Source organism: Onychostoma macrolepis, chromosome 22 (assembly GCF_012432095.1).
Source record: "Onychostoma macrolepis isolate SWU-2019 chromosome 22, ASM1243209v1, whole genome shotgun sequence".
In the NCBI taxonomy this organism is placed as follows: domain Eukaryota; kingdom Metazoa; phylum Chordata; class Actinopteri; order Cypriniformes; family Cyprinidae; genus Onychostoma; species Onychostoma macrolepis.
In genome coordinates, this window is record NC_081176.1 from 27364986 (window position 1) to 27382538 (window position 17553).

Here is a 17553-nt window from a genome sequence, read left to right on the forward strand (position 1 = left end):
CACACTCTCTCAAAGAATATTTTTGTGTTGACCGTTAGCATGAACAATCCAAAGTATGGCTATTAGAAGAAAGTTATAATTTTGGGTATAGATGTTTTTCTTATGACCATTCAAGCTTGGAAATGGAAATGGAAACAAACCAACAATAAACTACAAACTCTTACCTATAGGCACTTGGCGGGATGTTTTTCATTTTGACATTTGGTTATATATTGTGTATCAGTGAGTTTCAGGAGTTATATTGTTTGGTTGAAATACTATGCTCACATGTACTCAGTCTGAAATATATACTAACAATAACTGAAAAAATGATGTGCATTTTGATCACAAATGAAAATAAGGGGTGCACTTTGCTAAGCTTAAAAAAGCTGTTCACTTACACTGTACAAAATGTACACAAACATTTAAATATTTGGGGTCAGTAAGATTTTTAATGTGTTTGAATGAAGTCTTTAATGCTCACCAAGGCTGCATTTGTCTTCTCAAACATACAGTAAAAACAGTAAAATTGTGAAATATTATTACTATTAAATATATATATATATATATATATATATATATATATATTATAATATATATTTTAAAATATAATTTATCCCTTTATACTGAATTTTCAGCATTATTACTCCGGTTTTCAGTGTCACATGACGCTAAAATGATGAGAAATCACTCCAATATGCTGATTTGCTACTCAAGAAACATTTCTGATTATAAATGTTGAAAATGACTGTGCTACTTAATATATTTCCGGATTTTTTCCCGGATTGTTTTATGAATAGAACAGTGTTTATTTGAAATGGAAATCTTTTGTAACATTAGAACACCTTTACTGATCCTTGTTGAATAAAATGATTAATTTCTTTAAAAAAAAACAACAACAACAACTTTTGAACCGTAGTATATACAAGTCTAAAATCAGGTATTAGGATTTTAAATATATAGCAACCACTACCACAAAAGTAGGCAATAGGCCTATACGCTTGCGCTCCAGAAAAGCTAAAGAGAGACATATACGAGTAACCCAACATGTGAGCTCTATTATATAATCAACATACATTAAAACAATGTACATCTAGTGTTTTTAATCTAACTCACCACTTTAACCAACCAACCATGAACCTAGATTCCACAAAGAGCCAAAGACAACCTTTCATTTAGTTACGGTGAAGAACAAAAGCACGATGATTCTGGAAGTCATTTTCATGGGCGGCGGAGAATATTTAAAAGCTCTTTGATCTTTGGAGGCCATGTTCTACTTACCATCCCCAGATGCTTTCACACACGAACACATCTTACACATACTGTACACACAAGCGCGCAGAGGGGAGAGATTTGCAAAGGAGTCATAAACCAAACACAATATTTCCTCAAGGATGTTCTCAGGAAAGAGCAGAAGAGATTGTTCTTGAAGGGGAAGGAAACATACGAAGGGAACATCCTGGGCAAACTTCCTCTGAACATGGAGGCACCTGCTGTTGTCAGAACAAAGTTAAATGTATACATTTCACTGTATCAAGAGTCCACATATAATAGTAATACAATGATATACAGCCCTAGGGACTATTTAATCTACATTCCTAGTGAAAGCAAGAGAAGTCAGTTCATCTTTGGACCGCATTTCACTCAAAACAGTGCGTTAGCTTGTCCATTTTCAATATTAGCTTTCCAAGCATACCTAGCGTTTAGCATAGGTGCTTGTCTTTCAAGAAGGTTGACAAAAAATAGAATACAATTAAATGTATGTGAAATGTGGATGCCAGACTGCACAAATGCATAACCATCACACACAGCTACAGTCTGTTTGGTTATACTGTGTTAAAGCTACATGATAACACTAGCACAGGCTACAAAATAAAACTTAAGTGTGGATTTAATAGAAGAATAATACAGTTCCTATGGTCTGTAGCCTTTGTTGTTGTGCTAACAGTAGCATTCGCCGGTTGCAGCTAGTTGGAATGTAGGCTTTAAGCTATAAACAAGATGCTAATTGTCCAGATGAAGTCACACAGTCCTTCTCTTCATCAAAAGTCTGCCGTTTCACCTCCGTCTAGAGGCTCGTTTGGTGGATTTTGTCGTCTAACCCTTGCTTTACGATTTTCAGACACTTGCTTCCACTTTAGCGTACGAAGTTTCTGCTGTCGCCGTTTTTCACGGTACCAAAGATGTTCACAGTACTCGTCGGCTGTTAGCCCGCTAACTCCCATTAGATGAAGTTCCTTGTAGCTCCGCGGCGAGGCTACGTAATTTCCAGGATGGGTGTTCTGCGCTTTCGACATTTGGTCCTGGGGGATGACGTGGAGATCGTAGCGCGCTAGCGTGCGGGAGAACGAGTGTTCGTAGGCTACACAGAGGTACAGGCCAGCATTAGTGGATGCTAAGTGCTGGAGGAGGAGCCCACGTTGCATGTAGATGAGGTTTTCTTCACCTGGAACCAACTGAGAGATACAAAGGAGTTTGAGTTAGAATATAAGTGAATGATTTAAATGTATATCCACTTATTTATGATTTTTCATGATTGAATCTTCTAAACAGGATGTGGACGGACCTCTTTGCTGGTTTGGCTGTGGTTTGGCTGAATTATCCACTTGATCGTGGCTTGTGGTGAACGTGGGACACATTCCAGAAAGGTTGAGTTTGTCTCCACGGCGTAAACTGTCTTTAGTTCAGCATTCTCTGAACCTGTAAAGACCAATGGACGCTTTTGTGAAACGATTCATTCTTTTGTGAACTGACAATTCCTTCACAATTGAAGACTGAGGACTTGCATTAAGAAGGTAAACAAGATCAGTTTTGATTTCATACTGAACTGGTGCACACATCTTAGCATGTGTAAGCATCCATTTTGTACACTAGAGGGAGTAGTGTGCATTTTCTTTTTCAGGACTGGTCAATATCATATACAACCTGAAGGTGGAAAGTTGTGAGGTGAACAGAAAGTGATTTATTACCATCTCCCATGTCCTGACACTGGCTCCAGGGGTCTCCATACCTCACATCCTGTCTCCGGGCACGCCTGCAGACCACAAGTGGACGTCACTGACCCTCAAATATATTATTTGACACGTTTGCTAGTGGTTTTCGGTTTTATAATTCAAGCTGTTTTCAACTAATACGCCAAATAAAATTAATACAAATTCACTGTAACCAAGCCTACAATTTCTACTCTGTTTGTTAATAAAACTCAATGAAAAAAAAAAAAAAAAAAAAATATATATATATATATATATTTTTTTTTTTAATACTGAAATCACTTCTAAACTAAAAAAAGGTGTAGAAACAATTTCCACTCAGAAATTGCTAGCATACATTTCACAAATAATTACAAAGAAACAAGTAACACACTGAAATTAAACATGACATTTTGAAGTAAAAAGGCTAAAATAATATTTTTCTTGTAAAACATATTCCAATAATCTGTATTTACAAATTTTCTAAATATTGGTAACACTTTATTTTAAGATGTCCTTATTACACGTTACATGTACTTATGATTCTAATAACAATAACTTATGCATAATTACATGCAAGTAACCCTAAGCCAAACCCTAAACCTATAGTAAGTACATGTAGTTAATTAATATTACTCAGTACTTAAATGTATAATTAAACTGTAACAAGGACAACTTAAAATAAAGTGTAACCAAGATATGTGTAATAAACTGTACCATTGTTGTTATTTATGGTGTCCTTGTTACAGTATAATTATAGGTTCTTTGGGGAACCCAAACTGGTTCTTCTATGGCATCGCTGTAAACCCCCCCTTTTGGAACCTTTATTTTTAAGAGTATGGAGTTATTTGCATGTAATTACGCATAATTTATTGTTATTACTATAGTATAATATAGTTATTACTATAGTAAGTATAGTAAGTAACATGTAACAAGGACACCTTAAAGTGTTGCCATTTGTTATCGTTGATTTAATGTTTCTTTTTTTCAGAAACATTCATTTAAATAATTACTAAAAAATGCTAAAATGATTAGGACTATTAAATTAAATCCTAAATACCTTTTGTTGCTAGGAAAGTAGTTGGTACAGGAGGACCCGTCCCAAGCGCAGTATGGGTCACGAGCTAGACAGCAGTCTACACACGCTTTACCATACAGCTCACACCTCTGCACAGGAAGCTGGACAACCCCTTCGTCACTGCTTACAAATAGCACTTGCTAGAGGGAAAAAAATCAAATAAAACATGAGGATGTATGTCTAAATGTGATATAAAACAGACTAACCTTTAACAAATGAGTTGAAAACTGTAATTAGAATGATAAACCTTTATCAAATCTAACATTTACAGTGACACACTTACAATGGCTGTCTATGGGGCAATGCATGGTGGGTTTAATAGCAAAAACATGAAGCTCATATTGTTGTTAAAGCAAGTGGCCACCCACAAAACAAGTCCACTTACCCTCTTGGTGGAGAGCTCCATGCTTAGTATTGGGGTTTGTGTCTACAAAACAGAACAAGAGAGAGAGAAAAATATGTCAACACATACAATGAATCATCTCCTGAACAAAGAGGAGGAAGACACGCATTGTTGGAGCTGAATAGGAGCAGCTCATCATAACAGGCCCTTGTGAACGTTTTAAAGCTTTCTGCTCTGTTGGTTCATTTCTCCTTCATATATAGCAGCAAATGAGCCTTGACTCTTAAAACGACTAACTTTCTCCAAATGGCAGGCAATGTCTGCTGTCTCCTCAAAGGTCTGATTGATACATACTGCTCTGTAATACACATAATTACATTTTTGATGTGGATAAAATCACTTGAAATATTTATTCGTGATGTACGAACTAATTTTTGACTGGAGATTTGAGGAATGCAGCAGTGTTCAGTGAATAACAACTTAAAAGTACAATTTTGGTTTGTTCCTTGCACAAAATTATAGTCTGACTTCAAAAGACTTGAAATTTGAGCTGTATAGACTACGTTTATGGTCTTATATTTCTTTAAAAAATGAAAACTCTAAGCTAAATGCTATTGTAAATCCATCATTCTACTACAGAACATTCTGCAGGCATCTCATATTAACCCTGTTGACTTCTGTTAGCTTAAATTCCCTTCATTCCCAGAGCAAAACCGAGACATTCCTCACTGTCTAAAATTCTGGATAAATGAGATCATCTTTTTGTTCACTAAACACAATATTCTTGGTGTAACACTGCCTCTCCTGACCCTGGGTTTGTTCACGTGAGTAGACAGTCATGGGAAATCTGGTTTTCTTCTTTAGGAGTTATTTTTGTTTGGGAAGTGCTTGACATGAAAACAACAACTAATAAGAGCCCAGGGTCAGAGGTCATGAGTCTAACAGATGGCAGGATAAACAAGAAGAAGTGAGAGAAGAAACTGAGATTTTATATTACCTTGAAGACATCAAGCTCTTCTAGAATGATTTCTTCAGTTTCCCAGTTCTCTTTAGGTACAGAGACCACCTTTAATAATCTGCCATCATCTGGAGATACAGAAGATTTACCATGTGTGATTTCACTATACAGACAAGATGATAGATAGATAGATAGATAGATAGATAGATAGATAGATAGATAGATAGATAGATAAAAAGAAAAAGAGAGATAGATAGATAGATAGATATATAGATAGATGGCTAGATACGATGTAATGATATATAGATAGATAGAAAGATAGATAGATACGATGTAATGATAGATAGATAGATAGATAGATAGATAGATATGATGTAATGATAGATAGATAGATAGATAGATAGATAGATAGATAGATAGATAGATAGATAGATAGATAGATAGATAGATATTCACATCAAACCTGAACCTGAACCATCAATTTTAACATCTTCAAATATATCCCATAATGCACCCTTTCTTCATTACCATGGTGACTGAGCACTGGCTTTTATGCAGCACCCTGAGGGCTGACAGCTGTTACACTGTTCTAGTTCTATACACAGTAAGAGTCGGCTCTCTGTACACACAGGTTAAGCATATTTGTCCTGAACAGAGTATCTATTTGCCCTAAATGATTCACTTAAATGTGGCAGAGTTCACACGTACACCCACCAGTCCAGGAGGACAAATGTTAGACAGGAAAAGAAACACTGGCTCCTCGGAATGTCAGGATAATCCCTGGCAACAGGACCACTGACCAGCGTGGGAACAGAGGTCGTCTTTGATAGAATTGACTGGATCTAGCAGAGATTTCCATATTTGCAGTGCAATTTTAGGTCTAATAATCATAATTCATATAATCATATAATTAGGTCATAATAGAGAACACCAACAGCTAGTTGTCACACTTTTTTACTAGTATAAAAGATCCCATTCATTGAAAACCTTAATCTTTTGTTGACCACTTTCCAACATACCTGTGCCAAGATGTAAGATGTCATACTGGCCATCCTCGGCATCAACCCTATCAACCACGAGCTTCTTCAGCCTGTAGGGAGCGTTGATCCGAGTGAAGACGGGACGCCTATGGATGGGCATCACTGATTCCCACATCAGCTGATGGGTCCTCATGAAGCTCACAACATCATCTGGGAAATCTCTGGTGGACTTGTGCAAGGGGTCATAGGTTTCACTCGGACACTGATGGGATATAGAACTTTAGTTAAGCTTATATTCTGGAACCCTGTGGGGACTGAATTTGGATTAACAGTCCCAGACTAAGGTAAAAATAGTCAAAAACATTTATGCAGATGTGGATTTTGGCTACTGTTCGAGATCATATTAGGGCAAGCATCATAATTCTTGTTTATTCATATTGAGACAAGCAATTTTGAAGGAATCTTCTGTTGTCATGAACAATTTGGTTTAGTGAAACCCCTCAAAACAGGGCAAGTTATACATGTTAACATGATCTAGTATGATAAACTTGCTTACTCACCTTGCCTGTGCAAAAGCAAGTTTTTACCAGCTTTTACCTTGTAAAACCAATAAACACGGTGACCTTCAAACGATATGCGCAAAGAAAAAAGTATTATGCCTAAATGAAATAAAATCAAGTAGATTCATTTTACTACGTGTGAAACAAGTCTAAAATATGTTCATGATATTAACTGCACTTCCTAGTCCGGGGTGTCCAAACCTGTTCCTGGAGGGCAAACATCCTGCAGAGGTTAGCTCCAACCAACCTTCACACACTTGCCTGGAAGTTTCTGGTAATCCTGAAGACCGTTATGAGCTGATTCAGGTGTGTTTAATTAGGGTTGAAGCTAAACTTTGCAGGACATTGGACCTCCAGGAACAGGTCTGGACACCCCTGTCCTAGTCACCAAACCCCATAATTTGAAAGGGTTTAGCTGTCAACTCACAGTTGAGGTCAACTCTGTGGTTATGACTTCGGCAACTAATGGAGCAGACCTCACAGCCCTGATAATTGACTTCCTTTTGGTGACCTCATCACTAAAAGTCCACACTCCAGCCACTTTACTAACCGCACTGACACGTGACCCCCAGAGTGCCTGCCGACATTTTTACAACCCCCTTGAGGCAGTGCAGCTAGTGCATGGAGTGGCTGGCCACATGGTTTCCAAGCTGCCCCAACATATCTGCAATCTAATATCAATCGTAGATCTCAAATCTTGCTTGCACTTGTGCTCACAACACCAAGATTACAGTTTGAAGTACTTCAAGTTGCCAACAGAAAGAAGCATCCCTCCACATGACAAATCTTCTCCACTTTACCAAAAATAATTCCTTCCTGTTAAGAACTTACCGTCCCTGGCCGTGGATAAGGGATCTTCCCCTTGTACTCCATCCAGCGATAATCAGGGCTCTCCTTATGCGCAAAAGGCCCATTGAAGGCGGCTCGGATGGAGGCCATGGAATAGACGCAAACGGCTGAACCTCTGAAGACAGAGCTTTTGAAAAGGAAACATGTATTAGCCTGATGCCAGGTTAGAATAACAGAGTTCCTCAAGCTTGGTGACCTTTCACCCTCCCGTTTGGCCTCAAGCTATCCATTCCTTGGGTGGGAGCACCAAGACGGATTGTTCTAAATGGATCGGGAGCAGGGAGGAGAGCATCCTGTGACCAGATTGTTGATTTTAGGGGCGTTTTGATACTGAAGTCAGTTCACAAGATAAACTGAGATAATCAGATTTAGGTTGTTGGAACGAATAAAGGAGGTCTGAGAAACTGAAGAGTTAGTTAAATGGGAATGAGTGTGACGGATTGGTTGATTTGGATGGAGCCAATGATAATTCAGGAATTGAGGTAAACAAATATAACATTGACTGGAATGTGGCTCTAAAAAGTTAAGATTATGGGGTGGTGACCCAAAGAATGACTCATGAATCAGACTTTTCAGGTAATGAACCTACCTGGAAGTGGAGAAGACACCATAGATGACTGGATTCTGTGGATCTTTGGTCTCCAAGAGAAATATGTCCTCTAAAACCAAAAAATGAGCAGCAGAAAGGACCGGGATTGTTGAATGAAAAATCTAACAAGGTTGAGTTTTTGAGTTCATGTTAACGTGTAATTAGAGTGTGCGAACATACCCAGCTCATCAAAGTGTGTGTCCATGCCTCCAGATCCTGGTACTGAGCACACCAGCCTGGCCTTCAGGAAGGTGCTCCAGCGATTAATCAAGCTTCGTTTTCCACCTATGTCATTCTAATGAAAACCAAGAACATGTAAGACTACACTACAGGACTTTTAAAATCTGAACCAATTTTAAAACACTAGGCATCTTACACTTGCTCACTTTGCAAATGATTACAGAGGAAAACACACTGCCAGACCTTTAAGTTGTTCCAAACACAACAAACTCACGCAGAAACATAGCACCTCATTGCTAGAAGAGGTATGACAAATGACAGCAATCTGTGTTCTAAAACTGGCTCAAAATATCAAACATTTCTTTTATCTTCCAACTGGATGGAATCACAGTTTGAAACTAAACATTCATTTAAACATTACTATGCAATTGTCTTTGATATTGGTCAACTCTGACTACCCAAAATATGCAGATTAGCTCTGACTTTCAGCAACTAGCATCAACTCCTCCAGACTATTAATTGGGGTAAAAACCTGTGCAAAATTTGAGTAGTGTATTCCAGCCTTAAGAGATAATATCATATCACAGTATGTCATTAGAAGATATATAGTAGTAGTAGTACATTACATTTTTATGCATTGCCAATAAATACAGCATAAAATGAATATATAAAACATTTAAAGAATGCTCTGACATGAAAAGCCTGAACCGAAAACCTAATTTGCTAGATTTGTTGCTAGATTATTGTTTAATTACTCTCAAACAAACCCCTCTTTCATCCATTATTAGATACACGACTACTTCTACTACTGTGCAACAGATGATACTGAAGCTTACACATTCATTCATTAGTGTCTACAATAGACTCATTGATTCTTCATACCAGACAAAGGTCTTTTGGATCCATTTCACGTTTTTATTGGCTCATTACGGCACTGGACTTGGCGCTCACCTTGCAGACACGAGCCACTCGACTGTAGATACGCTTGTCGAGCTGGTTGGACTCTACGGCGGTCTCTTTGAAGAAGAAGTAGACTTTGTCATCATCCAAGCTGTGTGTGTCAGGGATGGAATATGATCCCACAAACTCTGGCTCTGTGAAAAGAAATTGGCATCAGAGTGAGGTTGGAGGAAGTCACAGAAGTTAATTAGGCAGCACCAGTCACCCCAAAACAGTGGTTTCCAAACGTTTCAGACCATGAACCACCTTATCCACTGCCAAAATTTTCTTAAGCAGTATTTTGCCTTGTACTTTAGCAAAAAAAAAAAAAAAATCACTACACATCTTTAAAACGACACATTTTTGTCTTCATGACTTTTTCCTGTCTGCTGCAAGGAGTTCGAATACAGATTGATCATGACATAAACACAACAGGTGACTGGCTTACTGTTTGTAAATCCTGTTCAAAAATTTTGGTAGCTGTATACTAATCGAGCATACTAATATGCTGACTGTCTGCTAAGCCAAGAGGCTAAAAGACAACGTTATGCTAAGCTAACAAACTAATAAGTTAGAAATATACTAAACAGTAGGCCTATTGCAAGCTAATTGAAGAAATATAGAACTCCAAATGTTTAATGTGAACATTTACAGCTTTAGTCATGTTACATATGATTTTAAAACTTTAATTAATTGTCAAATTTACATTGATCTTAGTGATTTACTACTAGGCCATGTGTGTCCATGAAGAAAAGATGGCAGCATCCAGTTTACAAATTTTTGGGCTGCATGCTGAGGAACTACCAATAAGATGAAAGGAAATCTAAATCAATAGCTGTCTCCAGGTATGTTAGACCTTCTTGCTTCCTAGTTAAATTGGGCCAAACAGTGTTTATAACTGTGATATCAACAATAGTTTGGTGTTTTAACCTATGAGCAATGTGAAAGTTTATTTATCAATTAAACTTTCTTTCAATACAAATATTTTCTTGCACCCATACTAGTCCAGTTTGGCAAGTAAGGCCATGCTATGCGTGCACACACAATAAAAACAATGACATTTTTATTTCACTTCTTACCGTTTAGCCACTGGTCCTGGTAAGCTTCAGTGCGGATATAGTGTTGATTGCTGCTATGCACAGATGTGCGAAAAATGGCAGCGTTTGTTCCCATGAAGTCTACGGACGTCCCAGCATACAGGTCCCCATCTAATGTGAGCATTAATAGGCATTTAATGAAAATCACATCCTGAATGACTTAAAATGACAAATGATTTTTCATGATGCATAGCTCATTTTTAATGATTCTACCCTCTGACTCCAGCTCTTTTGTCAAAATACTCTGTTTTACAGCAGCTTGTGTGAAAAGGAAATTTCGATTATTCCAAAGGCATGATTAAATGGTCAAAAGGTCTCCGGTTGCAGTAATAGCCTTTAATTAGGTAGCATATGGTTTATGCATTATAGTCTTCTGGGCTACACATGCCTTCAAAAAAAAGGCTAAATATAATATAAATTTCAGCTGGGTTTCATTTCCTGACCACACTGTAACAGCAACTAGGCAGTTTCTAAAGACTCCTTTAAGTCGAATTACTGCATAGTAAGTGTCCAATGAAGACAAATATGGGTGACAAACCTGTTTACTGGGGAAACTTTTAACAATTTTTGTGCATGTTTCCACAGTATTTTTATCTACAAAGGGCTTATAGGTTGTTTTTGAAGACGGTGTGTTCAGGAGACTCACCTGTCAGTCGGGCGGTAAAGGGCTCCTGTGGACTGAAAGGACATTTTCCTCTCCCAGATTCTCCAATTTGGCTGAGGAGCCGTAAAGTGGGTTTCTGGCATACCAAAACAAGACTATCACTCTCTTTGCACCATTACCCTCATTATTAGTTCAGCTCTACAGTCAATAGGGTCCAATTCTCCCCGTAACTCCTCATTTGCACAAGATAACAAGCTTAAATGACCCTTAAAAGTATTTACTGCCTTTTACACTGGTTGTTGGCCAAAAAATACAAAGCCTGCTCACCTCAAGATTGTGTCCCAGGTCAATGTGGGTGCATTGTGGGTGGAATGCACCGGTTCCACATACATAGACGTGAGTTTTATTGAAGGGCTGTAGGAGTCTCACATAATTGGCACAGTCCATCTGAGAGATACACGTGGTATTTGATTAAAAGCATGATTTTAAAGAGTTATGGTGAGGATAGGTGGATATGACGCATTTCAAATCACACAGTAATGCACCTGCTGATTTTTGCCTGCTATTGCAGGGGTTGGGCTGATGTTAAAAGACTTACCCTCCCTTAAGACTTTCCAACTTGAAATATTTCCCCCATAGTGCCATAAATTTTCTAGCATTTATTCTTATCTCAGTCTATGAACGCATTTCATTAAAAACACATCTATGGGTCCTCGAAAGCTTTACTTTTTACTTACCGATAGATTCTTTCCAGCATATTTGCAGCGTTCAATGTGTTCCTGTCCAGCTGGCCAGTGAATCTAAAAATAAAAGAGAGTTTTCCCAAGGAACGGAAAATATTGCATAGCAAAATAGCACATTATCATTTTAAGGGTTGTTTCAAACGTTCAAATCATTATATACATATACATACATATATATATAGATAGATAGATATAGCAATATTAGATTTAATAATAATTTATTATTTGAAAATAGTTATTACTTTAAAAAATAAAATTATTAAAATTTCGTACACCCTTTTTAACTTATTACTTTTTAAAACTTGTAAATTTTGTTAATGTTCTTGTAAGTTGAGTTGATTAGCACCCTCCTTGGTTATGTATTACCATCATTACTCAACAATCTGCATGCCTCTCAAATTGTAATCATTTCCATGTGGAAATAATGTCCAGGTATTGACCTAATCATTAGCTCGCAATCAGCACACTGTACATAATTATATAATTGGGAGATTGAGAACCTGATGTGCTTTAGTTCTTACGAACATCACGTATGTATGGCTGTGCCATGACCTTACATTTGACCTCATCATTTCTCACAGGCGTTTTTTGGTATTTCACTATTATAAAAGACAGAATCAATTAATATTGAACCAACTGTTTAGCGGTAATGGTGTGTAGTGGAGAATTAAGGCTAGAAGTATGCAAATGCAGACACGAATGCCTGGCAAACACATTGCAAATTGATTTTGCATACTAACCTCCATATTCAAGGAGCCAATAGAGACACCATCAAATATATGTCTTATTATTAAACTGTGTGCTATTATTCAAGAAGCTAGCTACAAACAGTCAAGTTAAGTAGCTTTAGCTAGCTCTATTTAAGAATCCGAACTGCCAATAAAAAACAAAGAAGGCGAAGATGACAACAATGATGAAGAAGCTTTAGCTAATTAGCTCAGTAAGAAATTCATCCTCAAACTTGCTTTGCAGTAGCGACAGTAACTTGAAAACTGTGAAAAAAGGCACCAAGCTAATGCTAATTCACTATAGCCAGCAGCAAGGCTATAGTTTTCAAAACACATTGCGGTTCAAATCAAATGCGAGTACGTAGCTAGAATATTGAACTTATGTAGAATATTGTATGTTACGGGACCGTCCTGCTGGTGATGACCTTAAAAAATAGCTTCATCTTGACACTCAGTTTGATAAAACTAGCAAAAAGTGTGTTTACAGTAGCATGTAGAGTACAATCGAAACCTAGCCTAATTTTGGTTGAGTTGAAAGATTGGATGTAATTTGTTTAAACGAGGCTGGTAAACATTTGTACCACACCAATTTCATTTAATATGCTAAACGTAACACAAACATGATAACGGTGGTAAAGCCAAACTTTGTGTTTTGCCGTGTTGCTAGTCAATTTTATTTAAATAGCACTTCTAGAAAATCGTAATGTCAGTGTTCATAATATATTAATATCGTTAGAACTTTGTGATAATAAAGTTTACATTTTGCGATGATATAAACAATCAAGCAATTGTGATTTGCTATATAATATATTGTTTTACGTGAATAATGTATGTGTGCAGATAAAACTTTACATGTAGAGCTGTGCGATAATATAGTTTACATTTACATATAACTTATTTATATATAAGTATACTACAGTACATACGTTTTTTCATATACTTTTACAAACCGAGGGACGATTCAATTTAATTTTTCTGTGCTAATCAACAGATGTTCTGTATGTGGCGGAGCCGTTTTAAGACTGTAATCCTGTAACTTCAGAAAGGCCATGAAAACAGCATTACAGATGTACAGATTCATGTGAACAGTAAAACATTGTAGTCATGGTCTGTTTTCACTTTGGTGACCCATATCCTCGCGATCGGTAAATTACATCATGTGCTTTCAGATGGTGGTAGTTGTGCGTGCTGACCTTGCGTGCCGGTTGGGTGAAGCTGTCAGAGTTTAGCATGTAGATGTGGTCTCGGCCTCCGACCAGCAGCCATCCGCGGTCCTCATCCAGCAGCAAGGCCTGGTACGCTCCCCCCTCTCCACCGTCCCAGAACACAGCAGAGCTGTTCCTCGACCTCAGTTCTGCCAGAAAACGACAGTTTAAAATGTGATGTTTTCAAACATAGATGTCTGTTCAGTTGTTCTGAACACCCAAATGTTATGGTATCACATGACCTGAAATAGAAGGCTCAGTATGTTAATTAATAATAAGCTACACCCTTAAAAATAAAGGGTCCAAAAGGTTTTTTTTTTTTTTTTTTTGCAGTGTTACTATAGAGGAACCATTTCATCACTTTTTGGTGAACATTTTTTTCTAATAGTGTGAAGAACATTTTAATAATTTAAATAACCTTTTTCCACTATAAAAAAAACCCTTTGTGCAATGGAAAGGTTCCATGGATGTTAAAGGTCCATGGAATCAATGGAGTCTTCATGGAGTCAGGTTCTTTACTGGCACTGATGGTTCCATGAAGAAACTTAAAAATCCACATGACTTTTCCGTTCCACAAAATATTCTTTATACACTCTTAAAAAATAAAGCTTATTTATTGACATCCATGAAGAACCTTTAACATTCATGGAACCTTTCAAGGTTCTTTATAGTGGAAAAATGTTCTTTTAAAACTTCCTGGTGAAAACATTCTTTAAAGAACCATTTTTATTAGTGTGAAGAACATTTTCAATAACCTCAAGAAACTTTTTTCCACTATAAAGAACCTTTTGTGTAATGGATGTTAAAGGTTCTTCATGGAACCATCAATGGCAATAAAGATCCTATATTTTTAAGAATGTGTTTTACTGCATAGACCTATTTTGAAAGGATTGTGTTGCAGTTTGAAGCTTGTTAGATCAAGGTCCTTTCCAGCTGGTTCTGATCTTTGATAGATATGTAAAATAAATATGCCAATCATACACTGAAGTGGTTTCGGTATGCTCTCATTCCAGATTACAAATATCTGCGTTCCCCTACAGCGGCATTCGCACACAATTAAACATGATGCATTTCTCATATAAACACATTCAGACACGTCCACATCTCCGAAAACCAAGCTCGCCGATGCTTAAACAGGCAAAAACAACTCTCCTAATTAAGGCCAATTAACCCTCAACACGCTCCTTGACAGCTGCACTCCTGCCACCCACAATTCCAGTGGGACGAGAGGCCCACATATTCGGCATAAGTGTGCATGATTACAAGTCGACAAGTGGTTTGACTAGCAGAACGTCTGACTCATGGAGGTGTCAGGCATGTTGTGGTAAAGGGAGCATTGCGGTAATAAACTTTGACAGGTGTTTTCTTAGTCGCACACCCTGCCTTGATATCGATGAAAGGGAGTCGAGATGTTGCACAGGAAATAGCTCAAGGTCTAGAGACAGCATTCTTTGCTTCATGGTCTCTCTGGCTGGGTCATGTCAAGGTGAAGGTTAAATGATGCATCTGGATGTTGCTTTCTGTTTTTCTTCTTTTCTTGTCTTTTTTAAAACATGGCATTAATAGTATGTTGTAAAGTTTTCATATTTTTACATTTCTCTCCAGGAACATTTGATTTCTATAGAAGCCGGTTTCTGCCACTGAAAAAAAAAAAGAAAAAAAAAAAAGGTAATTACGACTTTTTATCTCACAATTCGGACTTTTTTTCTTAGAATTGCGTAATACAAACTCGCGATTCTGACTTTTTTCTTAGAATTGCGTAATGCAAACTCGCGATTCTGACTTTTTTCTTAGAATTGCGTAATGCAAACTCGCGATTCTGACTTTTTTCTCAGAGCTGCTTGATATAAAGTTGCAACTGCGAGATATAAAGTCAAAATTGCGAGATATAAACTTGTAATTCTGACATTTTTTTCAGAGTTGATTTTAAATCTCCCAATTCTGAGTGCATTTTTATGAATTTTATATCATATCATTTAATATCATTCTTAGAATTTATATCATGCAATACTGACTTTATACTGTAACTCACAACTGCAAGTTTATATCATGCAATTCTAAAAAACAAAAACGTCAGAACTGCAAATTATATCTCCTAATTTTGATTTAATTTCTCAGAATTGCGTTATATAAACTCGCAGTTGCGAGTTATACAGTCAGTATTGTGTGATATAAACTCCAGACTTCGTTGGACTTAAACTTGAAAAATTGTGTGCATTGACATCGTCCCGCCGTTGAAATAAAATATGTTCTGATGTTCATTCATGTTTATTTCTTGCTTTAAGTGAAAAGATGATCGGTTCATGTGCCGTTTGAACTGAGCAATCTGTCAGGACACATTAAAGAGCCACAAAACAGTATTTATTGTTTGAATTTCTTAAAAAATAACCAAATTTGAAAGCTGAGTCCTGAGGCCTTGTTTCATACCAGAAGTAACCTGCTCTTGTCTTGTCTGTCGGAGTTTTCTGTCAGTTTTCTCTTCGCTCTGCAATGTGTTTTTCTCTGTGTAAGAACATGGTGTGTAATGTGACAGCGGCATGGCTTGTCAGACATAGCAACAGTAACTAAGGAGGGTGGGTTTTTGCGAAGGGTCAATTCTGAGAAAAAAATGCCAGAATTCCAGTGGTGAAAACTCTTATATTTTAAACATTTTTAAAACAATGTGTAAAATATATGACTTTTTATATATTACTTTATTTGTATTTTTATTTTAAATTAAAAATTAAAAATGTATAAACATTTTTTATAATGTATTTAGTTATTGTATGTTTTAGTTTAAACATGAATACAATTAAATAATGATTTTAACTATGTAAATTTATTATTAAATTTTTAATTTAAATGTAATTTTAATCTGATGTATTTAATTCAATTTGTTTGTTTGTTTGTTTGTTTGTTTGTTTGTAATTTAACCCAGCCGTTGTCCTGGCTTTAATTTCCAATTATAAATTAGATTTAATAAACTAAGTACCTTTTTGCAACATGCATGAATTCTCTGTGAACTATAAAATAAACAAATGCTTCAAAAATGTCGACCATAATTTTAGTACACTTGTTATATTAATTTCACATTGCCTAATATCCCAGCTAACAAAAATAAGCTCTGAGAAGAACGTTTTGGTAATGTATAAATTTATAATTTTTTATTACATGTTAAGTTATGAATGTTTTCTGAACATGCTGTTTTTAATATATATATATATATATATATATATATATATATATATTTCTTTTTTTTTTTTTCTTGGTTATGCAAACATTCCATTTGATAATTTTTTAAATGGGAATGCTACATTTCAATGTTCTCTGAATGTTCTGAAACAAGCAGTAACATTAAAAAAATAAATAAATAAATTAGACTAAAATGTTTTAGAAAAAAAATAATATATATGTTCCATGAACGATGTAAATTAGTAATGTTTTTTTGCTGACATTTTGAAACATTATTAAAGACCAGATAACTTTGAACAAGCCTTCTTTAACATTTCTGGAAGAACGTTTGTTCATAACCTTTATTATAACTATGCTTATATAAAAAAAATATACTCAGAGACAGCAAAGTCTGTGTGTGTTATGAATGCAACCCGTGTGAGGAAATTCCAGCGCTTGCTAATGAGGCTGTAACATTTGTTTTTGAAAAATAAAGCCAATTTATGTGAAAAACATGTTTCCACGCTGCCATTAAAAACAGAGAAATATCCAGGATTGTGGTACACTAAAATACATAGAGTTAATTACTGAATAACCCGTAT

General features: G+C 36.3%; 1 protein-coding gene across 1 annotated transcript in view; it reads right to left on the reverse strand.

The window, feature by feature from the left end:
• Window positions 1–411: 411 nt before the first annotated feature.
• si:dkey-49n23.1 (semaphorin-3D) overlaps window positions 412–17553 on the reverse strand; it is a 59756-nt gene continuing 42614 nt past the window's right edge. The window contains exons 3-18 of the mRNA XM_058760210.1: window positions 13790–13950; window positions 11863–11925; window positions 11453–11572; window positions 11168–11261; window positions 10504–10632; window positions 9437–9579; window positions 8486–8600; window positions 8306–8375; window positions 7699–7843; window positions 6347–6569; window positions 5367–5455; window positions 4412–4453; window positions 4009–4166; window positions 2949–3013; window positions 2546–2679; window positions 412–2435 (exon numbers count right to left, since the gene is read on the reverse strand). Coding sequence (XP_058616193.1) covers window positions 2022–2435; window positions 2546–2679; window positions 2949–3013; window positions 4009–4166; window positions 4412–4453; window positions 5367–5455; window positions 6347–6569; window positions 7699–7843; window positions 8306–8375; window positions 8486–8600; window positions 9437–9579; window positions 10504–10632; window positions 11168–11261; window positions 11453–11572; window positions 11863–11925; window positions 13790–13950 — 2165 coding nt within the window. The 3' untranslated portion in view covers window positions 412–2021. The remainder of the gene's footprint in view (window positions 2436–2545; window positions 2680–2948; window positions 3014–4008; window positions 4167–4411; window positions 4454–5366; window positions 5456–6346; window positions 6570–7698; window positions 7844–8305; window positions 8376–8485; window positions 8601–9436; window positions 9580–10503; window positions 10633–11167; window positions 11262–11452; window positions 11573–11862; window positions 11926–13789; window positions 13951–17553) is intronic.